This window comes from Balaenoptera acutorostrata, chromosome 17 (assembly GCF_949987535.1).
Source record: "Balaenoptera acutorostrata chromosome 17, mBalAcu1.1, whole genome shotgun sequence".
Classification (NCBI taxonomy): domain Eukaryota; kingdom Metazoa; phylum Chordata; class Mammalia; order Artiodactyla; family Balaenopteridae; genus Balaenoptera; species Balaenoptera acutorostrata.
Window position 1 is genome coordinate 16,217,492 of NC_080080.1, and position 25,201 is coordinate 16,242,692.

The 25,201-nt window shown below is 39.4% G+C and overlaps 1 protein-coding gene across 2 annotated transcripts in view; it reads left to right on the forward strand.

Annotated features, from left to right (window-relative positions):
* The first annotated feature begins 6,632 nt into the window (after positions 1–6,632).
* ATAD2 (ATPase family AAA domain containing 2) overlaps positions 6,633–25,201 on the forward strand; it is a 79,273-nt gene continuing 60,704 nt past the window's right edge. For both annotated transcript variants that reach the window (XM_057532248.1, XM_057532247.1), the window contains exons 1-2: positions 6,633–7,152; positions 18,973–19,121. In XM_057532248.1, the coding sequence (XP_057388231.1) occupies positions 6,985–7,152; positions 18,973–19,121 (317 nt within the window). In that variant the 5' untranslated portion in view covers positions 6,633–6,984. The remainder of the gene's footprint in view (positions 7,153–18,972; positions 19,122–25,201) is intronic.

Below are 25,201 nucleotides of genomic sequence, written 5' to 3' on the forward strand. Positions count from 1 at the left end.
ATAGCAAAAAGGGCTTTTGTTTTTTATTGGGGGAGGGGGTATTTTATGCTCAATATTAAGAGCTAGAAGAAAAAGAAAGATAATCCCACTGCTTGAGACCACATGATACGATAATGATCAGACAACTGAAAGAACACAGAAATACCCAATGTCTGTCTATTTTGCTTTCATTTTCTATCAAAGAAAATGATCCTCAAGCTGTAAAGAACAAAGAAAATAGCAGTGAGAAGAAATTAAAGCCAAGATAGGTGCGGTGGTAGAAATCACCAAGTTGCCTTAAATGGGTTAAAAATCTTTAGACTCAAATGAGTTACATTCTAGCATACTGATAGTGCTTTAGATTATGACCCCAAAGCCTTTCTTAAGGATCTTTGAGAAAATATGCTGGAAGAGATAACATAAGACTAAATATGAATAGTTGCTGTCTTCAGTTTCATAAAAGGAAAAATACATATATTCCAGACAGCATATCCTGATGAACTTGATGTCTAGTCCCAGGATGATTTGTGACCATGAAAAAAAGGTGATCATTTAGAGGCCTCTACTGGTTTGCCAAGCCCACTTCGTGCCAAATGGACCTCATTTCATGTTGCTGGAAGAATTATCTGATCGTTAGAATGGGATTATAGCACAAACAGTATAATTTGATTCCCACAAAGCAGCTGTCCCAGTTATACTAGTCATGACTCAATCAGTTAAAAGTCAAGGGAAGAGAGGCTGTTTATTAGCCCATTGAACAGGAAGGACACTGAAGTGGCTCTCACAGTTAAAGGATGAGCTGCGGAAACCAGGGTCTCAAGGGACCAGAAACAGAACTCACTTCCTCAGGCCTTCTTGCTCCCCCTCTCTGTCTGCTTCTCAGTGCTTGGCTTCATTCTGAGGTCACTTCACTTCTTGCTGTGGGAGGATGGCTGCTGGCAGCCCCATATTGTACTTTCCAGGCTTGACAACCCTAGTAGAAAGAGAAAACTTCTTTTTCCTCATGGCAATCACACAGAGTGACTTGTACCTTTATTTTTTACATTTCTGTACTGCTTGAATTTTTCACATGGGTTACTTTCCAATAACAAATTTTTTAATAAAACATTTCTAAAAAATCAAGTTTTTCAACATCAGTATAAAAAGCTACATGGACAGACTATTGCTCACTTAACTTTTCCCCTACTGTTGTACATTTAGTTTGTTTTCAGATCCTACTATTATAAATAAAGCTGCAGTCAACGTCTTTGTACATAAATCTTGGTCCATGCCTCTAATTATTTATGTTTGGAGGAGTCCTAGAAGTGGAATTCCTGGGCCAAAGGTTTTAAATATTTTCTAGGTCTCTTGATACATGTTGCTATACTGCTTTTAAGAAACAAGCCTATGGAGCTTCCCTGGTGGCGCAGTGGTTGAGAGTCTGCCTGCCAATGCAGGGGACACGGGTTCGAGCCCTGGTCTGGGAGGATCCCACATGCCGCGGAGCAACTAAGCCCGTGAGTCACAACTACTGAGCCTGCGCGTCTGGAGCCTGTGCTCTGCAACAAGAGAGGCCGCGATAGTGAGAGGCCCGCGCACCGCGACGAAGAGTGGTCCCCGCTCTCCGCAAGTGGAGAAAGCCCTCACACAGAAACGAAGACCCAACACAGCCAAAAATAGATAAATAAATAAATAAGTGAAATTCTTTACAAAAAAAAAAAAAAGAAACAAGCCTATACCTCAATATCACATTGTTATTAAAAAACAAAAATATAGGCAAAAAACCTGGCATTCCCATTGTTATTTTATTTTGCATTTATCTGATTACTACTTTCCCGTGTTAAAGGGATAACTTCATAAAGCAGTAAATGCTAAGGCAGCAATGTGCTATGTGAGCTCTGGGGCGGGGGCGGGAGGAAGCCCCTCATCATTGAGGGTGGGGAGTTGGGCTGGGTTGGAACGCAATACTATTATTACTAATCTTACTCAGAATGCAGTGGGAGGGAGGCAATAGTCCCAGGGCCCATGCCTGTGGTATTAGACTGAGGGCTGTGTACCACACCTTACATGGGAAAATTGAGAAACTGAAGTATATTCAGGGGAGGCTGATAAAGAGGGAAAGTCTGAAAACCACATCATAAAACTGTGATGTGTCTTCCTGGCTCACTTCCTATGCCAACATACCCCCTCTCCTGGCCCTCCATCCTCCAGATCTGATGGGGGTATCTGTCTGACATGGCAGTGTCCATTATAGGAAACCACTGGTAAGGGACCTGTGGTCCAGTGGTTAAGATTCCACACCTCAGTTGCCAGGGGCACAGGTTTGATCCCTGGTCAGGGAACCAAGATCCCGCACGCCACCAAAACAAAACAAAACAAAACAAAAACAAAAAAGGAAACCATTGGTACAATTCCCTTTTCTGACCTGAAGCCTCTACACCAGATAGAGTTCTTGACTGTAAACAACAGAAACCATCTCTGGCTAACTTAAACAGGAAGTCAAATTTACTAGAAGAATGGGGAGGAGGGAGGTTGGGTAGGACTTGGAGGGGAGGAAGCACAGGCAGGTCACACTGATAAAATGCTCCAACAATCCAAAAATCAGCTGGTGAGAATGCCACCATTAAATGCCCCTGCCTCTGTACCCTCTGCTGCTTCCACCAAGAATAATCTCTGCCCCTGCATCTTTGGGTCACTTCTTCAAGACGTAATGCATGTCCCAGGTGGGAGCAACCTACTGATTGAGATGAGGTAACATGCCTGAGCCCTAGTTGCCAGATTAGCAGGGAAATGAAGTATCCATCCCTGTAGGATTTCCACTGAAGGAGGTGGGCCCTGCCTAACCCAAACCCACTCAAAGAGAAAATCTCTCAGGTAGGAGAGGTGTCTGTTTAAATTCGGAGTAGCTAAAGAATGGAAAATGTCAACTATGACCCCCACCTCCATGGGATTAATGATTTTCTCCTCTTTCATGTGAAATCAATGATATTGGCTATCAAATTTAAGTAAGGTCAGATATACCACATTCTTGAAAGAAATCTCTGTTCAAACTGATGTTTACTTTCTATTTTTGTTACTAAACAGAAAGGCACCCACCTATGACCTCATCTCAAATGAGGTAATGAATTATGATTAGCTCTTACTTCAGGCCTCTTTTCTGTCACATGTGAGGTAAGAACACTTGACCCTCTTTAGGAAGTCAGGGAGTATGGGAAAGAACTTCAGTTTCTACTGCCCCTCTTTTCCTAAATCAAGACATTCCTGTCGACAATAGCTAAGACTTCAGCAAAAGAAAGAAGTGACCTGCCAAAGACCAATTCCAGACCAATTCTATAAGTTCCTAAGGCTGCTGTAACAAATTACCACAAATTGGGTGGCTTAACCCCCCCCACACACACACATGCGCACACACACACACACGCGCGTGCACACACACACACACACACACACACACACACAATTTATTCTCTCACAGTTCAGGAGGCCAGAAGCCTGAAATCAAGGTGTCAGCAGGGCTGGTTCCTTCTGGAGTTTCTGAGGGAGAATGTTCCATACTCCTCTCTGAGCTTCTGGTGATTGCTGGCAATCTTTGGTGGTCCTTGGCTTACAGATGCATCACTCCAATTTCTGCCTCCATCTTCACATGACCTTCTTCTCTGTGAGTCTGTGTCAGATCTTTCTCTCCTTTCTCTTATGACACCAGACTTGGATTTAGGGTCTACCGTATATCCAGGATGATCTCATTTCAAGATCCTAATTACATCTGCAAAGGCCCTATTTCAAATTAGGTCATGTTTACAGACGCCAGAGTTTAGGACTTGGATGTATCCTGTTGGGGTACACAGATCAACCCACTACATCAACTAAAGGCTGAAGCAAGTATGGTAATTCTTAATGTTGTTGGAGAGAGAGTAAAGGAACAAAGAAAACTGTTTGGCTGGCTCCATCTCTTGGTGTTATGAAATTTCTATTTCTTTGCTTATTTAAAAAAAACTAAAAACTAAATGACAGCTATAACTTCTGTGGAGGTCAATTTGGTAATATATAACAAAATCACAAATGTATATGCCTTTTGGGTGGAAGTTCTTTCCATAAATGTTTATCGATGTATAATATGCATAAAGAAAATTGGACATACCATAATGGTAGACTATGCTACTTTAAATATTGTTCTTTCTGCTTTCATTTATATTGGGTAAACAATCTTTTTTTTATATATTTGAATTTTATTTTATTTTTTTATACAGCAGGTTCTTATTAGTTATCAATTTTATACATATTGGTGCATATATGTCAGTCCCAATCTCCCAATTCATCCCACCACCACCATCCCCCTAAACAATCATGTTAAAGCTTTCTTTTCCCTATTGTAAAAGTAATACATATTTAATGCAAAAAAAAAAAAAATCAGTACAGAGAAACTACACAACCACCATACTATTACCATCCAGAAATTAACCATTAACATTTTGTTGTAGTTTCTTTGGGGGTTTTTCCAATGCAAGTATACACATATACTTTTTTTTTTGAATTTTTGAGTTTTATTTTATTTATTTTTTTATACAGCAGGTTCTTATTAGTTATCAATTTTATACATATTGGTGCATATATGTCAGTCCCAATCTCCCAATTCATCCCACCACCACCATCCCCCTAAACAATCATCTTAAAGCTTTTTTTCCCCTATTGTAAATGTAATACATATTTAGTGCAAAAAAAAAAAAAACAGAAAAATTGAGAAAAGTACAGAGAAACTATACAACAACCATACTATTACCATCCAGAAATTAACCATTAACATTTTGTTGTAGTTTCTTTGGGGGTTTTTCCAATGCAAGTATACACATATACTTTTTTTTAAACAAAGATGTAACTGTATGGTATCTATTTCTTTGTACATTCCTAACAAGTTACAATGTACTGTGCACAACTTTCCATATAATTAAATTAACACAGAGTTGCATCATAATTTTTAATGACTATTCTTCTTAAGGTCCCAATGAGGGACATTCAAGTTGTTTTCAGCTTTTTGACATTATAAATAATGCTGTGGTAAATATAATTTTTTTAAACTCTTAAAAGGCCAAATTTTAAGTGCTGAATATATAGTAACTTCTGTATCTTAAATGTGCATGGAAAGGAATTCCTGATATTCCCTCCAAACTTGCTTTAGCCAGAGCCTTCTCTAAGTTAGGTACAGCTCTATCTTGCCGTTAGCTCAAGCAAACAAACAAGCAATCAAATATTGGAGTCATCTTTGACTCTTCTCTTTCCCTCATGCCTAAATCCAATTAATTAGCAAATTTATGTGCTCTTTCTTCCAAAAATACCCAGTATTTGACCATTTCTCATTACCTCCACAGCTCTCATACTGGTCTGTGTCATGTCATCTCTTGCCTGGATAATTGTAGTGGCCTCCTAACTAGAGTTGCCAGATTTAGCAAATAAAAATACAGGACAACAAGTTAAAGTTGAATTTCAGATTAACAACAATTTTTTTTAAGCATAAGTTTGTCCCCAATATTATTCTCCATGCAGCAGCCAGACGGATTCTTTCAAAAAGTCAGAATAAGTCACTCCTCTGTTCAAAACCCTGTGATGTCTTTTCATCTCATAATAAAAAGCAAAAGCCTAAAAGCTGAGGCCTTGCAGGATCGGCTCCTAGCAGCTTTTTCCTCTTTGATCTCGTCGGCCCACTGTCCTCTCCTTCCCTCTGCTTGCATCTCTCTTCTCCCAGACATACCTAACCTCCTTTAGGTCTTTGCTTACACTTTGTGAGAACTTCCCTAATCGCCGTTTAAAACTGCACGCTTAAAAAAACAAAACAAAACAAAACAAAAAAGCTGCACGCGTCTCTTCACCTTCCCTACTCTATATTTCTCTGTTAACACTTACTACCTTTTAACAAACGTATCATTTATTTAGTTTCTTGTCTTTCTCCTTTTACCAGAATTTAAGTTCCATGAGGGCATTTTTGCTCTCTTTGTTCACAGCTGCATCCCCAGTGCTTAGAATACTGCCTGGCACATAACAGATGCTCAATCAATATTTAATACATGTCGAATTAAGGAAATGTAGTTATCCAAATCAATAAATAGCTTTTGTTTGTTTCACTAGGGCTCCTCTCACATTCTGATCATTCAGCATGTTGCTATCTATTTCAAAGTAGTCACGTTAACTGTTTTAATTTTTTAGAGAAGCCATCTTCTGTAATTCTGTAATATTGGCAAACATTTATATGCAGACACGGTTCTAAGATATAATAAAATCTTAGAACCTCAGGTATTGTAATTAGAGTTAATACACAGATTAGGAAATTAAGACCCGGCGAGGTGAATCATTTGCTCAAGATCGCGGGATCTGTTGGCGCTGGATACAGAACCTGCGTCTTTAACAATACTCTGAGCCGCTCTCTTTTACCTCTCTTTCTCTTAACTTGTTTGGGTTAGGCTCTTAAGAATCAAAGTCAAAACCTGTCAAAAGCCAAGTGCTTTCTCCCCCTCCAGTCAAGGACTCCGCAATTCGCATTTGAATCCCGCGTGGCGGGAAGCCGAGGGCAGGTGTCGGGAGGGGCGGGGAGGAGCCGCCAGGCACCGCCAGCCAATCACAGCGGCCGGGAGCCTCCCTTCCCCCTCCGGCGTCCACGCGCCAAAATTCCAAACGGGACCGCGCGCCACTACCGGACGTCTCCCTCCGCCGAGCTCTGCGAGCCGGCACTATCTAAGAAAAAGGAGAGAGTGGTCTCACGTCACTGTCCGCTCGGGTCCTCGACACTGTCGGTGTGGATTCTCCTCAAATTCGGCCCGAAGTCCTTCGCTCTACAGATGGGAAAAAAGTTTCGAGCCCGCCGTGATAGGGTGGCGGCGTGGGAGGGACAGGCGGCGGAGGGATTCCGGGCGCGCGCGCTGCGGCCATCGGCGCGGAGCTTGTGGCGCCAGAATTCGGAGCGCGGAAGAGCCTGAGCGGCTGTTGCCGGGTTTCGGTTGCGTCTCCCGCCGCGGACGCCCGGGCGAGGAAGGAGAGAAGATGGTGGTCCTCCGCAGCAGCCTTGAGCTGCACAGCCACCCCGCTGCCTCGGCCACCGACTCTCTGGACCTGTCCAGCGAGTTCCTCAGCCTGAAGCAGATCGGCCGGAGGCGGCTCCGCTCGGCCGGCGCCGCTGAGCAGTCCGCCGTCACCGTGGCCGCCGCGGGCGTGAGTACCGGGCTGGAGCGGGCCCCTCGGGCCGGGCCTGGGGGACTGTCGGCGGCCCGTTGCCCGGTGGGGCCCAGGATGGTGGGGAGGGTGGGCGGGCGGTCCGGGTGACAGTTGGCTGGGGGTGGAGGAAGGAGAAGGAGGTAGGTTGGGAGGAGTATTGTCGAGGACAAGTAAAATGGAAGGCTTCTCAAGATCCGAGCCCCGGAGGGGTGTGGGTCGGGTGGAGAGATGGACTGACTGCGGGAGGGTGAGCGGTGCGTTACCACCCACTTTTACTCGAGAGGAAACCGAGCCCTCCGCAGCCGATGTGCAGCTGGAGGCCGAATCTCGGTTTGGGGCTGCCCCGCCCCCCAGCTCACACACCTCCCTGTCCAGTCGCCCGGGCTCCCGCCCTAGGTTTGCAGCGATCGCGAGCCACACGCATTTACTGAGCGCTTCCTGTATGCATAAACAAGTGTTTTAGGGGCCGCGGGGGATAGAAAGATTGTAACTCAGGTTCCCTGACCTTCATTTACGATCCAGAGGGGTTCGGTAACCAGAACGCAGTGAATAATACCAGGTTGCATAATGTAGAGAGATGGAGAGCAGCGTTTCATGTACGTCTTCTTCACTTAAGCCTCATAACAGCTCCATGAGAATGGATAGTTACGACATGTCTCTTACAGATGAAAAAACAGACTCAAGAAGCTAGAGTCTAAGCTTCTTGATCTTCTAGATCGAAAATTGGAACTTGGATTCTCTGCCGCCACCACCTTTCCCTTTCTGTTATTTCATGCTACGGTTATAAGCAAGGTCTATAGGTTTCCAAGGAGGTGGAACAGTATACTAAGGTCTTCTTGAAAAAAGTGCTTCTCCTCCCTCCACCTCCCCACCCCAGCTGCTGAAAGAGACACAGGTGGAAGAGACAGCGTTAACAAAGGGTTAGAGAAATTGAGGAAGCAACGCTAGTAAAGTTAAGGCAGCAGGAAGTAGTCTAGTTTTGTTGAAGGGAGGGTAGTCATGGGGGTGGGAAAAATAGGACCAGAGAGAGGGTTAGAACTGGGAAGTCAGAATGAGAGGCCAAGGGGAAGTACCTGTGGTGGGAGAGGGACAAGCCATAGGTAAGAGAGAGATCCCTATAGGAAATTAGTGGTATCTTTTGTAGAGGCCCTATACGAGTTGTTCCTCTACTGAGGGCAATGAAATGGTCCAGTCAGTCTCTGAAATTGTGATTCTGAATTGAAAAAGCAATTTCCTGACTTTTAGGATCTGTTTTTCAATCACAGGCAGAAGTTGTTAAGAGATCTGGGGAGGCTGGACACCTCTTCAGTGAACTCAGTCACTCGACTCATTAACCTATGTTCAGAAACAGCTAATTATTTCAGTAAATATTTGAGTGTTTATTATCTTCAGGACAAAGCTAGTTCCTGGGACTGTAATGATGTATTGAATACTGGTTAAGAAACATAAGTGCTTAAAACAACTGTTAGTTCTTCCTGTGATAAGCCATAATGGAAAAGAATATGAAAAAGAATGTGTATGTGTGTATATATATATATATATATATATATATGTATGTATAACTGAGTCACTTTGCTGTACAGCAGTAATTAACACAACATTGTAAACCAACTGTACTTCAATTAAAAATTAATTAAAAAAAACAACTGTTAGTTATGAATATCAGTTTACCAATATCAGCAGGTTTCTATACTTAAAAGGGGGTCATACCCACCACAAGGGTAGTGAGAATTAAATGTGATCAGGCATGTAAGGAGATTACCTGAACACTTGGCTGATAGGACTCAGTCATTGTCAGCTGTTAAGACCACAGTCGATTTTAATGGCCACTCCATCTTTTAAGTTCCTCAGGCTAAAAACCTTAGAATCATCCTTAACTCTTCTCTCCATTCATATTAGCAAATTCTGTTGGCTTTACTTTCAGAATTTTTTCAGAATCCGACCACGTCTCAGCTGCTCCATTATTGCCATGCTGGTTCAAGCCATTATCTTTTGCCTGGATTAAAATAGTGTTTTGGTTTTTTTGTGTGTGTTTTGGTTTGTTTTGGTTTTGTTTGTTTGTTTGTTTTGATCTAGCACTGTGGCTTGTGGGATCTTAGTTCCCCGACCAGGGATTGAACCCGGGCCCTGACAGTGAAAGCTCTGAGTCCTAACCACTGGGCCGCCAGGGAATTCCCATGGATTATTAAAATAGATTCTTGACTAGCCTCCCTGTTTGCCACCCTTATATGTAATGCCCTCCTCCCTTGAAAGTCAGTTCGCAGTATAGCTTACAGAGTGATCTTGTAAAAAGTCAAAACAGTTGATCACTCCTCTGCTCAAAAATCCCTATCTGGGCTTCCCTGGTGGCGCAGTGGTTGAGAATCTGCCTGCCAATGCAGGGGACACGGGTTCGAGCCCTGGTCTGGGAAGATCCCACATGCCGCGGAGCAACTGGGCCCGTGAGCCACAATTACTGAGCCTGCGCGTCTGGAGCCTGTGCTCTGCAACAAGAGAGGCCGCGATAGTGAGAGGCCCGCGCACCGCGATGAAGAGTGGCCCCCGCTTGCCACAACTAGAGAAAGCCCTCGCACAGAAACGAAGACCCAACACAGCCATAAATAAATTAAAAAATTAAACAAACAAACAAACAAAAAAACCCAAAAATCCCTATCTAAGAGTAAAAGTTTAAAAGTTGAGAAGCAGCCCTATACCTCCTTGCCCCCTTCCCTTTATGATGACATCCTCTTCCATTCTCCCTTTTGCGAAACCCAGTCTGTTCTACCCACTCTGGCCTAGCTGCTCTTTGAATCCCAGGGCCTTTGCAGTTGCTCTACCTTCTGTTGGGAATACTCTTCCCCTGGATATCTGCATGAGCTATTCCTTTACCGTTTACATTTTTTTTAATTAAAAAAAAAAACAAAACAAAACGCAGAACTCATAGTGCTTAATGTGTTCCAAGAATTTTACAAACATTAACTCGATCCTCATAACCTTATAAGGTAGGTGCGATTATCTTTGTTTTGCAGGTAAGAGGACTGAGGCACAGAGACTTAAATAAGTTGCTCAATTGACCTTTATAGTAAGCAATAGAGCTGCGAGTCCTACCTAGGAGAACCTATGAAACAGTCTCTTTCAAGTGTTTGCTAAAATTTCACCTTTTCAATGATGCTCATCCTAACCACCCTATTTAACATTGCAAACCACTCATTGACAGGCCCTTTGCTCTGTTTTATGGTCCCCAGCACTTACCACCTTCTTAATATTCTATCATTTCCTACTTCTAAAATATTTTTATCTCTCCCCAAATCAGAATGTAACTCCATAGGGGTTTGGATTTTGACCTTTTGTTCAGCTGTGTATTCCTAGCACCTAGAGCATAGTAGTTGCATAATAAATATTTTGTTGTTGATTGTCTTGCTATATCAGTGGTATGTGGTGGTTGAGCAATTAGCACTCACCTGGTTGTTATAGGGTAGAAAAGATTCTTTTCCAGACTAGGATTTCCAGTAGGGATTATATCTTTTTGAGACATAGTACTCCTCTCTCAAATCCTCCGTAGAACAGATTGTAATCAGAGTGTTATTTAGTGAGCATGGGATTGGGTCTTCAGGAGTAATGTATTCATGCTGACAAAGTCCACCAATACCAAAAATGAAACATACCTTTGTGATTGGAATATTTTCTAATTAGGGTTCTTTACATTAAATACATTTGATTTGATTATAGCTTGCTTTTTTACATCAATCATGCATTTCAGAAACTTAACTCCTTGATCCACCCTCATTGTATTTGGGTATTTCCTTGTCTCATTCACACATTTATTGACAGCATTTCTTAGGGTAGGTTCCTTTTAAAGATGGTTGGATTTATTCATATTAATTCAATAACTTGCATTTTTCTTCATCTAATCTTGGAGGCTGAACTTGTTCTGAAGTTCTGAAGATACCTACAGTTACCTATTTATTAACCACATTTTCACATTTTACTTTTTTTTTTTTTTTTCTTAAGTTTTTGGGTGCACTGCATGGCATGTGGGATCTTAGTTCCCTGACCAGGGATCGAACCCTCGGCCCCTGCAGTGGAAGTGCAGAGTCTTAACCGCCGGACAGCCGGGGAAATCTCAACCACATTTTACTTTTACATTTTGAATATGATCTCACTCAACTGCACTTAAGGGTTTTTTTTCCCCCTGACTTGTATGGGTTCCCTGAAAATATTTTATTGTTGTTTTAAATCTGTTTCTTTGGTTTTTAAGCTTTTATTTTCTTCCTATTTATAAGTTTGGATGCCCCTTTCCTCCAGAGTCAGGCTAGCCATTGCCTATTTCTGTGCTTTCACAGGTCTGAGGCTCTTTGATTCATTAAATTTAGGCTGGTTTCTCATACTGAAGAGACACTTAAGGATGGGTAGTAGGGGTTTTCTTGGTGATGATTGTACGTTACTTCTGGGTTGTGTTTATGTACGTTTTTATACTTCGGTATGTTTTTAGGTAAAATAAAACACTGCAGTATGTAGAAGGTACTGTTTTTGGTTGTGTTTTTTTTTTAATTGTATGTTTATTTAGCCTGGAAAAATATCCCAAACTCGACACTGATATGTACAGCCTATGGGAGATATTTTAAAACTTGGAGCATATCACAACACAAAAATGAAAAGTGTACAGCTCAGTGAAGTATCTCAAAGCATGAATAGGGAGATTTTGACAAGTGGCAATGAATGTTGCTCCCTGGAGTTGGCTGCTCTGCATTTGAGAGAGTGTACTTGTTTTGTGACAATAATAGTCCATTATTGTCCATTTTTGTTAGTTTGTGTTGGGCTGGCTCTTGATTTTAGGCTTAGAAGTTGCAACTTTTAGAACAGAGATCTGATGAGATAGTGTTTAGGATGGATTATAGTCAACAAATCTGGAGTTTGGAAGACCAGTTAAAAGATTATAATACTGATAGCTGCCATTTACATAGCACTTGCTGTGTGCCAGGCAAGGTACCTAATATGCACACACATACTTCTCCTGTAAAGTAACTATTATTATTTTGTTTGTTTTCCCGAAATTATTATTTTTAAATTTTTATAAATTATATTTTTAATTTTGGCTGCGTTGGGTCTTCATTGCTGTGCACGGGCTTCTCATTACAGTGGCTTCTCTTTTTTTTTTTTAATTAATTAATTTATTTGTTTATGGCTCTGTTGGGTCTTCGTTTCTGTGCGAGGGCTTTCTCTAGTTGCGGCAAGCAGGGGGCACTCTTCATCGCGGTGCGCGGGCCTCTCACTGTCGCGGCCTCTCTTGTTGCGGAGCACAGGCTCCAGATGCGCAGACTCAGTAATTGTGGCTCACGGGCCCAGTTGCTCCGCGGCATGTGGGATCCTCCCAGACCAGGGCTCGAACCCGTGTCCCCTGCATTGGCAGGCAGATTCTCAACCACTGCGCCACCAGGGAAACCCTACGGTGGCTTCTCTTGTTACAGAGCATGGGCTCTAGGTGCGCGGGCTTCAGTAGTTGTGGTGTGTGGGCTTCAGTAGTTGTGGCTTGCGGGCTCTAGAGTGCAGGCTCAGTAGTTGTGGCGCACGGGCTTAGTTGCTCTGTGGCATGTGGGATCTTCCCGGACCAGGGCTCTAATCCGTGTCCCCTGCATTGGCAGGCAGATTCTTAACCACTGTGCCACCAGGGAAGTCCCTATTTTTTAATTTTTAAATTGAAGTATAGTCATTTAAAAGTTTACAAGTAAAGTATTATTATCCTCATTACAGATATGGAAACTAAGGTCTCTGTGTAACTTGGAGAAGATTATACAGTTCTAAGTGGAGAATCAATCTTAGGCAGTCTATCTTTAAAAGGTTGGGCTCTTAATTAGTACATTATTATCACAACAGACCAAAGGAGAGAAAACCAGAGCCTAAATTAAGGTGGTATTAGGAGGCACGGAGAGAAGAAGTCCAAAAGTACTGCAAGGGGTCTGAGAGTTGTTCAGATAGAGCGAGGAAAGGCAGTGTTGTTTCCAGCTGAAGAGGTAAGCTGGACATCTTTGGGAATATGAGGCCAGAGTTTGGTGAGAGGTAAGGACTATTTTTCTTTGTGAGTCACCTATATAGAGTTGGGAGTTGAATCCTTGAAGGTGCATAGCAAAACACAAGAATATTTAAGAAGATCTGGAGCAATGGCTTTATTTTAAGGGTGGGAAGAGGATGAATTAGGTTTAAAAAAATAAAAGTATCATGTAAACAAAGGATCAAAGCAAACAACAGAGTGATCATAGAAGTGAATGAGGTAGAGAAGTCCATTGGATTTAGCTATTTGGAGATAGTTTTAGATCTACTGGAAGAGCTGTATGGTTAGAAAGCAAATTGCTGGAACTTGTGGAATAGATCCATGATGAGTAATTGACCACACCAGTGTTTAAAGATGAAGCTAAGGAGGACTGTCACAACTATGTAATGTGGGTATAATGTATATGCCATTGTACATTAGCATACACTGCTTTTTAGGCTTTCAAGAAGCCCCAAGTCTGGATGAATACGTTTCATGTCAGTAATATAACTGTGATCTTAAAAATCCTGTTTAAATTTCATTTGTTGAATTGATTAACTTGAATTAACTCAACCAATATGACTCCCATACAAATTTTTTACTAATTTAAATCTTTACTAAGCTTGATCTTTTGTGGAAAAATAACATCAGAATATTTCTGTTTCTCAATTGTGTCCACTTTGGGGAAAAACTTTTCTTATTGTTGCATGCTCCCTGTTCTAACTTACTGATTCTGCAAGATTATAACAGACTTAAAATCTAATGAACTATATTTTTTCTCCTTTTAAACTTCACTTTTAAGAACGATCAGTGCTCTCAATATTAAAGTAGATTTTAGTGAAAGAATAAATGACACTACATCTCTAGGTTTAGTTTTCAGACTAAGTATGTTTTCTCTTTGTTTTTCACTTCTTAGGAAAATTTTTTCTGGTAATACATGTTGCAAAAATGTAAAAAGTAGATAGTGAAAGTCCCCATTTCTATTATCCAGTGTTAATTACTGTTACTAGTTGGTGTTTAACTTACCTCTTGAGAATTATTTTGATTGGCTGTATTAAAATGTGACTTTGATTTAACAACTGTGCTAGTTTCCTTAGGAAATCAGATGTTCAAAAGATAATTCATCTAGAGGTATTTATAACACAAATTGCAGATTAGCTATACGTGATACTTTAAGCAGTTTGTTAAATTCATATAATGGCTGAAATACTATTCATTCATGTAAAAAGATTTTTAGAATAGATTTTATGACATGGGAAAATGGTTGTATTACTAGAAAAAAGTAACAAAGAATAAATAATATTATCGCAGTTTTAAAATTGTGTGAATGTGTTTGCAAAGGAAAAGAATGGCTTATGCACCAAAAGGTTAACTGTGGTTATCTGTGGGTAGCTTGGAATTAAGGGTGACAGTTTCATCTTTGTACATTTCTTCATTTTTCTGATTATGATGGGCACGTATTGCTTTTATTTTTATATTGCTTTTATAAAAACCATTTTTGAAAGTTATATTTTTAAATTCCCCAGTATGTGCCTTTATATAGGTGACTCCCAAAGAACCTGTTTCGTTTTTTTCTCCATGCTGTTAAGGAGAGCCTTTCTTGATACTTAGTGCTTATTTAGGGACGATGAACTAAGCCACTCACTATGCAAATCAGAGATTCACTTATAAGATTAAATCTTCTAAGTTTCTCAGGGAATCTTTTCCCCAGTATTTAGCAACTCCCTCCTTTCTTTTTTCCTATGGAAACAAACCTTTTTTTTTTTTTTAATCCCCAGGAATATAGTGACACTTACTTTCTTTTTTTAATTGTGATAACATATAGATAACATAAAATTATCATTTTAACCATTTTTAAGTGTATAGTTTTGTAATACTAAGTACATTCATTGTTCTGCAACCATCACCACCCTCTGTGTGCAGAATTTTTCATCTTGCAAAACTGAAACTCTGTACCTATCAAACACTAACTCCCCTGGGAATTCCCTGGCAGTCCAGTGGTTAGGACTCAGCCCTTTCACTGCTGTGGCCCAGGTTTAATCCCTAGTCGGGAACAGAGATCCCGCCAAAAAAAACCCCAAAACACACACACACACACACACACACACACACACACACACTCACTCACTCTCTCTCTCTCTCTCCCCCCATTTTCCCTCTTCCCAACCCCTGGCAAGGAGCCTCATAAAAGGAAACCTGCTTCTTTTGTGACTGACTTATTTCACTTAGCATAATGTATTCAAGGTTCATTCATGTTATTTCAGTGTGTTTAAAATTTCCTTTATTTTTAAGACTGAATAATATTCCATTGTAAGTACTATATATATATATATATTTTTTTTTTTTTAATCCGTTCATTTGTTGATGAACACTGGGATTGCTTCCACCTTTTGGCTGTTGTGAATATGCTGCTATGAACATGAGCGTTCAAATATCTCTTCAGGTCCCTGCTTTCACTTCTTTTGAGTATATACCCAGCATTGCTGGATCATATGGTAATTCTATGTTGAATTTTTTGAGGAATTGCCATATCATTTTCCACAGTGTACACAAGGGTTCCAGTTTCTTCACATCCTTGCCAATACTTATTTTCTTTTTTCTTTTTTTGTTTTTGATAATAGCCGTCCTAATGAGTGTGAAGTGGTATCTCATTGGGTTTGAGTTGCATTTCCTTATGACTAGTTATGTTGAGCATCTTTTCATGTGTATTGACCATTTGTGTATATTCTTCAGAGGAATGTCTATTTAAATCCTTTGCCCATTTTTAACTTTTTTCGTTGTTGGTGTTAAAAGTATAGGAGTTCTTTATATATTGTGGATATCAGTCCTTTGTCATTGTCAGATACATGATTTGCAAATATGTTCTCCTATTCCATGAGTTTCCATTTCACTCTACTGATAATGTCCTTTGTACAAAAGTTCTTTAATTTTGATAAAGTTCAACTTATCTATTTTTTCTTTTGTTATCTGTGCTTTTGGTATCCTAAGAAATCATTGCCAAATCCAATGTCATGAAAGTTTTCCCCTGTGTTTCTAAATTTTTTTAGCTCTATAATTTCTTTCACATTTTTTTTAAAGTCTTTATTGAATTTGTTACAATATTGCTTGTTTTATGTTTTGGTTTTTTGGCCCTGAGGCATGTAGGATCTTAGCTCCCTGACCAGGGATCGAACCCACACCCCCTGCATTGGAAGGTGAAGTCTTAACCACTGGACCGCCAGGGAAGTCCCTGCTTTTACTTTTTTTGTTTGTTTGTTTGTTTTTGTTTTTGTTTTTTAAAATTATTTATTTATTTATGGCTGTGTTGGGTCTTCGTTTCCGTGCAAGGGCTTTCTCTAGTTGCGGCAAGCGGGGGCCACTCTTCATCGCGGTGCGCTGGCCTCTCACTGTCGCAGCCTCTCTTGTTGCGGAGCACAGGCTCCAGACGCGCAGGCTCAGTTAGTTCTGGCTCACGGGCCTAGTCGCTCACGCGGCATGTGGGATGTGGGATCTTCCCAGACCAGGGCTCGAACCCGTGTCGCCTACATTGGCAGGCAGATTCTCAACCACTGCGCCACCAGGGAAGCCCCTGCTTTTACATTTTTAAGCTGACCCTAGATGTAAGGTCTCCCCCGCCCCCCCGCAAAGGTTTAAGTAGTTACAAAGGAGATCATTTCTGTCATTTTTTAAGGTTGACATTAAAAAATAAAACTATTACGTCACACTTTTATAAGTATCCACTGGAATGTAAAAATTATAGTTATTTGATACCCGTCTTGAAACATTAAAAATTAATACATGAACAAGTTCTTTTAGTAGTCAGAAATTTTACCCTCTTTTTTTTTTCCTCTTTTAATTTGTATTTCCAATCCACTTAACCCACAGCATTTTATCTTGATATATTTTCATGCTTGAAAGTCAGTTATTAATTATCCTTTTATACTTATAAAACAAAAGTTGGATTTTTTCCACTTTTCCGTGATGACAGAGCCTCAAGAAATAAAATTTTTGTGTATTGAGTTATCATTATTAACATTCAATTGATCAAAACAACAAAAAAAGTATCTATTTTGATTAAAAATGATTAAACATAGGAAGTAATATTTTATTAGGATTTCATGTGGTTTGTCTCCCTACCCACCCAGTTAGTTTAAGTATCTGTGGATGGATCTTATTTATTGCTGAAGAGTGTTTTGTCATCAGTTTCATTGCTTTTATAAAGGTAAGCACTGAGAAACATTGTTCATATAAATAAGTAGATAGTAATGAAGGGAATTTTATTTGCAGTGCCGCTCAGTTTTTCTGGCTTATATGCAGAAAATCACTTGCCAAACATTTTTAATGGTCTCTTAGCTTGATTAGGTCTCCTTTCAATTTTGTTAAAAGCGGAAGAATTGGAAACCACCTAACAAAGGAAAGGATTTGTTGCCTAGCTTAGTCATTCATTCTCTTAACACCTACATTAGTGTTTTTCTTTGGCTTTACTAAGGTTTTTAATGCCTTGAAGCAGCCCACAATAGTAAGATTCAGAATGAGTGAGAGTTATGACTTTCTTTTGTAAAATGGGAGAAAGGTAAATGAAAGAGGATGCCTTGTGTTAAGATGCCTTCTTAGATCCGTTTTAAGAAAAAGTACACATGGAAGTTGAGAGAGTGGAAATAGATAGCCTTACAATTTTCCTTGGAAAATCTTATGTTACACTACACCCATCTAAGATGTAGGTATTCATTTAAAAAATAATACACTTACCTAAATGTATAGGTATTCTTTTTTGAAACATCCTGAAATATAGGTACACTGATAAAAGTAACAAATCATACGTATCTTTTAATACCGTATGAAGAACCTGTCTAATTTTTTAAATTGTCCTCTCGTGCCTTTAAGAACCTGTCTAATTCTTGCACAGATCCTTGTGGTATAAATATCCTTACTTTACCTTTGAACCAATCAAATATTCTTGCTGAAACAAAATTAAATGACAAAATATCCTAATAAAACATAATGAAATGACCAGGTAAAGCCAGCCTGAGGTGCATGGGGTCGGGGGGCACTGATGTTTTATTGTTTTTTAAAAAAACACTGCCTGTTTTTCTAAAATTATAAATTTTTAGAGTAGTAAGACATAGGATTATAGAGTTGTTAGGTACATTTGCCTTCTCTTTTAATGTAAAAGTATCCTCTGTATGATTTCTAAAAGGCATGTATGAAATTTTGAATACTTTATGACAGAACCTCTGTAGCTCATAAAGCAACCCACTAACTTAGAGAGCCTGTAGTCTGTTGAGCAAAAATAAAGTTAAATAGAGCTGTATGGTTTTTACAAGAAATTAACATACCTAAACAGTCTCTAAATTCATTTTTTACATTTGTGGGTGAAATTGTGTGAGATAGTAATAACTCCTTTTTGTCATCCAAGCCAAAATTACACTTCTGATAGTCCAGTTATTTTAAGGTTGTTGCCAGTGGTTTCATGGTGTATGTGTATCTTTCTAATTTCCATAGCCTTAAAATAAAGGAGTACTTACCGTTATGAACTATTACAACTTTTTATCAGTGGTAGAAAATTTCACTCGAGACTACTTGTTATGAAATAGAACTATAAAACATTAATAAATCTTATACTAGCCACCTCATAGGCATTGCTCATATTTGTTTATTGTAAAATGATTATTCTAGATATTAACTATTTTAGTTTCTTGGGGAGATGCAAAAATGATACTGTGCACCAAAAGCAGCTGTTAAAACTTTTAATCAGAGACAAATCTTAGGAGTTTAACTTGGGGATTTGACTGAAGAAAAACTTAGATGGCTTTCTTAATTTTTTTTTAAAGGATGGGTCTTCAGTTAAGGAAGTTGAAACCTACCACCGGACACGTGCATTAAGGTCCGTGAGAAAAAATGCACAGAATTCTTCAGATTCTAGTTTTGATAAGAATACGGAAATATCGGAGAAACATACTAATGGCAGGCATTTTACAAGGTAATACAAGATGCTTAAATGCTAATTCAAAATAGCTTTAAAGTAATAATTTAGGATTTGCATTTAATTTTTAAGTGTGTTCTTGACTGGTCATCAAGAGTCCAGATTGTAAAATGTAATTTATTTGAGATGAAATTGCACTAAATGAATGTTATTGAATTAAAAATTTAATATGTACTCAGGTCAGATTTGTTTTTATTTTCTTGTTCAAAGATGGTATCTGTGATATGTGTGAGTGCAACTGATGAGGTTGGTTGATACAGGATGAGTTCTGGGTACTTGAGTAATCTAAAGAGACTTTATGACTATAACTTGCTTATGATATGTGGTTCTGCTTCATAGTCTGTAAAAAGCCTTTATTCAAAATAGTAGTTATATTTCTGATTGCTTACTATCAAGTTTTTCATCAATTCTAAGTCATTTATGAATATCTCTGTTGGTATGCTTCTAAGGCTTTCTTCACATAGGAGGCAGAACATGGCTTTGTTTTTGCTTTTTGACTTGTTCAGTGGTTCAGTGGTTTTTTGACTAGGTGCTTTATACATATTTAAATTTTGTTTCTCAAGAACCCTGAGGTAGATGGCATGAATTCCATTTTAAAACTCAAGGAATTAATTTCAGTGAATTAGGAAGTATGTACTTCATGGAATTTGGGTTTATTTGGTCCAGGGCAAATTTAAATCTAACATTAATTAGCTCGAAACCTTCAATTTGTCCCCATTTTGGTGGGCTTAACAGGAATTGGGAGAGGGGTGCCAATTATAATAAAATTTGTTTGATGAAATAATTGTTTTTACATTAATTCTTCTCACAAAGAATTTACTCGTAATGATGTAGAAAACTAGAACCATCTTACTCTCAAATAGAATTTTTTAAAAATATTTATTTATTTATTTATTTTTGGCTGCGTTGGATCTTCGTTGCTGCGCAAGGGCTTTCTCTAGTTGCAGCGAGTGGGCACTACTCTTCGTTGCGGTGCGCAGGCTTCTCATTGTGGTGGCTTCTCTTGTTGCGGAGTGCGGGCTCTAGGGAGCCTGATTCCTCCAGCTCCGTTTTTTTTCCCCCGCAAGATTGCTTTGGCTTGATTCTTATTTTGTGTAGCAGATTTTCCAGATAAGTGAGGTTGTGCCCTTTTAAGTTTCTTTTTGGTACTGTTATTTTTTTCAATTATTTACTTGGTCTTTTATTGTATATATTTAAATCTGCATCTTGTTTCATCCACTATTCGTGGAATATCTACTGTATTTCATGGAATCCAAGTTAGCAACAATTGAAACACACAGCATTATTTTATGAGACAGTAAGAAAGAAAAAAACACTGAAAGTTAAACTATGATATACCATCAGTAGTAAGATATATCCCAATTTCAGAGGTGTTAAAATGAGGGGGAAATGTACAACTTTTACAATCAATGAAATACAATTTAAGCTACCCCAGTATTTCTGAAACTTGAAGTCTTCTTGGGGTGGGGTGGGGTTGGGTTGGTGGGGTCTGTGAATTCTCTATGAGAATTTAAAGATTATTTCATGATCTGAAGAAAAAATATTCTGAATCATCTAAATTGCTACCTTATAGAGAATAGCCATAAAATTTCAGGCACTGCATTTATGTACATTTGGCACCAAGTAGTACTGCTTTAGTTATCTCGGGTTCTGGAGTTAAGAACTGAGTCTGGGGACTTCCTTGGTGGTCCAGTGGGTAAGACTCCGCACTCCCAATTCAGGGGGCCGAGGTTCGATCCCCGGTCGGGGAACGAGATCCTGCATGCATGCCACAACTAAGAAGTCCGCATACCGCAACCAAGAAGTTCTCATGCTGCAACCAAGAAGTCCACATGCTGCAGCGAAGGTCCCACATGCCGCAACTAAGACCTGGCACAACCAAAATGAATAAATAAATATTAAAAAAAAAAAAGAGGGCTTCCCTGGTGGCGCAGTGGTTGAGAATCTGCCTGCCAATGCAGGGGACACGGGTTCGAGCCCTGGTCTGGGAAGATCCCACATGCTGCAGAGCAACTAAGCCCGTGAGCCACAGCTACTGAGCCTGCGTGTCTGGAGCCTGTGCCCTGCAACAGGAGAGGCCGCGACAGTGAAAGGCCTGCGCACCGTGATGAAGAGTGGCCCCCGCTCGCCACAACTAGAGAAAGCCCTTGCGCAGAAACGAAGACCCAACACAGCCAAAAATAAATAAATAAATAAATAAATTTATTTAAAAAAAAGAACTGAGTCTGACCTTAATACATAAAGGATGCATCTGCTTCCAAGAGAAAGCCACGTGATGTGATGTCATGACATGCTGTTCAAATGAAGATTTGGAGCACTTCAGATAAAGAAAAATGGATGAATTGAGTCATCATGTTATACAATAAACATGATACATAACATGCCAAACTCAAGAGAAACCCATAGCAGTCTGAACCACATTCACACAGCAAATGGCTAATTTGTTTCAGCAAAACCTCCAATGTATTCCGTTAATATTTTTGTTGGTAGTTGTTTTTATAGTTTCATTTGTATAAAACCTAAATGAATTTATTTATATCTAGTTTGGCTTGTACATAATCATAAAAAACTTAATATTGGAAATCCTCAAAAGTCTTTATCTTTAAAAGGCTCTGTATGTTACTCAGGTCTGTGAAACATTGTGCTAGGTATTAAAGGAATGTATTAAAATAAGTGCTTTTTTAATCCTGATTTAAAGATGAGTAACTTGGTGGGACTTCCCTGGTGGTCCAGTGGTAAAGAATCCGCCTTCTAATGCAGGGGACTCGGGTTCGATCCCTGGTCAGGGAACTAAGATCCCACATGCCGCAGGGCAACTAAGCCCGCGCGCCGCAACTACTGAGCCTGCACGCTGCAACTAGAGCCCGCTTGCTGCAAACTACAAAGCCCACGTGCTCTGGAGCCCGTGCACCACAACTAGAGAGAGAGAAAACCCGCATGCCACAGCTAGAGAGAAGCCCGCGCACTGCGACAAATATCCTGCATGCCGCAATGAAGATCCTGCGTGCTGCAACTAAGACGGACGCAGCCAAAAATATGAATAAATAAATAAATAAATAAATAAAATATTTTTTAAAGATAATATTTTAAAAAATGAGTGACTTGGTGTTTTTAAATAAGATTGCTTCTAAAATTTATTGAATTCCTATCTTTATTAATTATTTTAAAATAACTTATTGAAATATAATTCACGTACCATTAAAATTCATGACTTTAAAGTGTATAATTCAGTGGTTTTAGAATATTGGCAGTATTGTACAAGTATTGCTGCTATCTAATTTCAGTATATTTTCATCACCCCAGAAAGAAACACCATACCCATTATCCCTCCATCCCCAGCCCCTTGGGAACCACAAATCTACTTTCTATCTCTGTGGATTTGCCTATTCTGGATATTTTATACAAGTGGAATCATACGACATATGTTCTTTCGTGTTTGGTTTCTTTTACTTGGTATAATGTTTTGAAGGTTCATCTATATTGTAGTATCTATCATCACTTCATTCTTTTTATTGCCAAGTAAGATTCCATTATATGAATATGTTACATTTTGTTTATCCACTCATTAGTTGATGAACAATGGTGTACAAATTTTTGTGTGAACATAGGGTTTTGGTTCTTTTGGGTATATACCTAGGAGTGAATTGCTTGGCTAAACGGTAACTCTGTTTTAACATTGTCCAAAGCAGCTGTACCATTTTACATTCCCACCAGCAATGTATGAGGATTCCAATTTGTCTACATCCTCACTAACATTTGCCATAGTCTGTCTTTCTGATTTTAGCCATGTGGGTATGAAGTATCTCATTGTGGTTCTCATTTGCATTTCCTTGGTGGTTAATGATGTTGAATATTTTTTCATGTGCTTATTGGCTGGCCATTTATATTTCTTCCGATCTTTAAAAGAAGAATTCCTATCTTTAAAAAAAACTCCCTGTATTCACATCATTATTACAAAGACTATAATTTTATATAGTGATAACACCAGGATCTGTTTGTATAAGACATATAAAGTGGTCTATAGTATTTTTGAATTCTGCCTTATGTAGTTTTCTTATTTCCTATCATGGTGACCCTTTTTGCTGTTGCCAGTTTGACTATAGTAATCTCTTTACTTACTTCCTTTCTGTGTTTTTTTTACCCCTCACCCCTTTATTTTCAATCTGTTTGGGGCTCAAAGACCAGGGGACCAAGACTGTTAGAATAATAAAGATTTGAATAACTGTGCCTTGAGAGCAGGATATATATTTGTCTGGTCCTGGAGTTCTTAACTAGGTCCAGTAATCATGGTTTTCACGGGGCATATGAAACCTCTGAAGTAATGTTTAAACTTGTATGTGTATATGCAGTTTTCTAGGGAGAAAAGATCCATAGCTTTCATCAGATTCACAGGAGTTGACAAAAGTCCAGACACCTGTTTTGGTAAATAGTTTCATTGGAACACAGCCAGGCCCATTACTTCTGTCTATGGCTGCATTCCTGCTTCACTGTTAAGAGTTGTACGAGTAGTTATGACAGAAACTGACAAGCCAAAAATATTTATTATCTAGCTGTTTAAGAACAAGTATAGCAACCCCTGCAAGGGTAAAAAGTGCTTCCCTTCCCCTACAGGCAAAAAACAACAACAACAACAACAACAACAAAAACACTGCTTTAATCTTTGTATCCCTAACATCTAATAGGGGGTCTGGTTTATAAAAGTGTAGACCTACATGGTATGGAGGGAGGGTCTCCTCTATGAGAAAAGTCTGTGAACCTGTGAACAAAGTAGACCTTGATCTGTAGATGGATTGCTGAAAGGTTTTTTATTTTGTTCTCGATTCTTACCTGTGTTCCAAAAGAGATAAGGGATTAATGATGACTTACATTGTTAGGAGGACACATGAGTTAGCTCTTCTGCATAAGATGGTTTTGTTTTATTTTAAAGTGTCCCATTTGAAACTCTATGGGTATAACCAGCACACTTGCAAATATTGCTTGATTCATAGGTTGATTAATAGATATAGCGTATCCAAGTATGGAAAATTGAGTCCCTAAAAATAGGTTAATGAGACATACTGCTTTGTTGCTCAGTGGATTTGGGGAAAAAGATGAGAGGAGGATACTTTCTTTAAGCTTTGGAAGGTGTTCCTTGTAATTCAACAGATTCTGTATACCAGTTTGTAGGTGGGATATCTGATTCACAAATGTGACTCTTTCTACATGTGAGTGATAATGCATGTCATGTAAAGATTGTAGCTAGCAAATGTTCTTAGAAGGAAATGAACACGTCACTAAGTTCTGTAACATGTTTATAGGTCCTTGAGGATGTGGGACCACTATATCCCTGTGGTATAAAACAGATTGTCTTGTTTTTACTCAGTGCTTATTAGTTCAGTTATACCTAAATACTTAGGCTAAGGATTTCATTTCTTGCTTTAAGTAAGATACTTTGTTCTGATTAATTCTGTTTAGCTAAGAGTTCATGCATACAGTTGGCCCTCTGTATCCACTGGTTCTGCATACGCAGATTCAACCAACAGTGGATTGAAAATATCCCCTCTCCCCAAATTCCAGAAAGCTCCAAAAAGCAGAACTTGAATTTACCACTCACCAACAACTATTTACATAGTATTTACCTTGTATTAGGTATTATAAGTAAACTAGAGGTGATTTAAAGTATACAAGAGGACAGGCTTCCCTGGTGGCACAGTGGTTAAGAATCCGCCTGCCAACGCAGGGGACACGGGTTCGAGCCCTGGTCCGGGAAGATCCCACATGCGGCGGAACACCTAAGCCCATGTGCCACAACTACTGAGCCTGCGCTGTAGAGCCCACGTGCCACAACTACTGAAGCCTGCGCGCCTAGAGCCCGTGTTCCGCAACAAGAGAAGCCCGCGCACTGCAACAAAGAGTAGCCCCCACTTGCGGCAACTAGTGAAAGCCCGCGCACAGCAACGAAGACCCAATGCAGCCAAAAATAAATAAATAAATAAATAAATAAATTTATTTTAAAAATTAAGTATACAAGAGGATGGGCAGAGGTTATATGCAAATACTATGCCATTTTATATAAGAGACTTGAGCATCCTTGGATT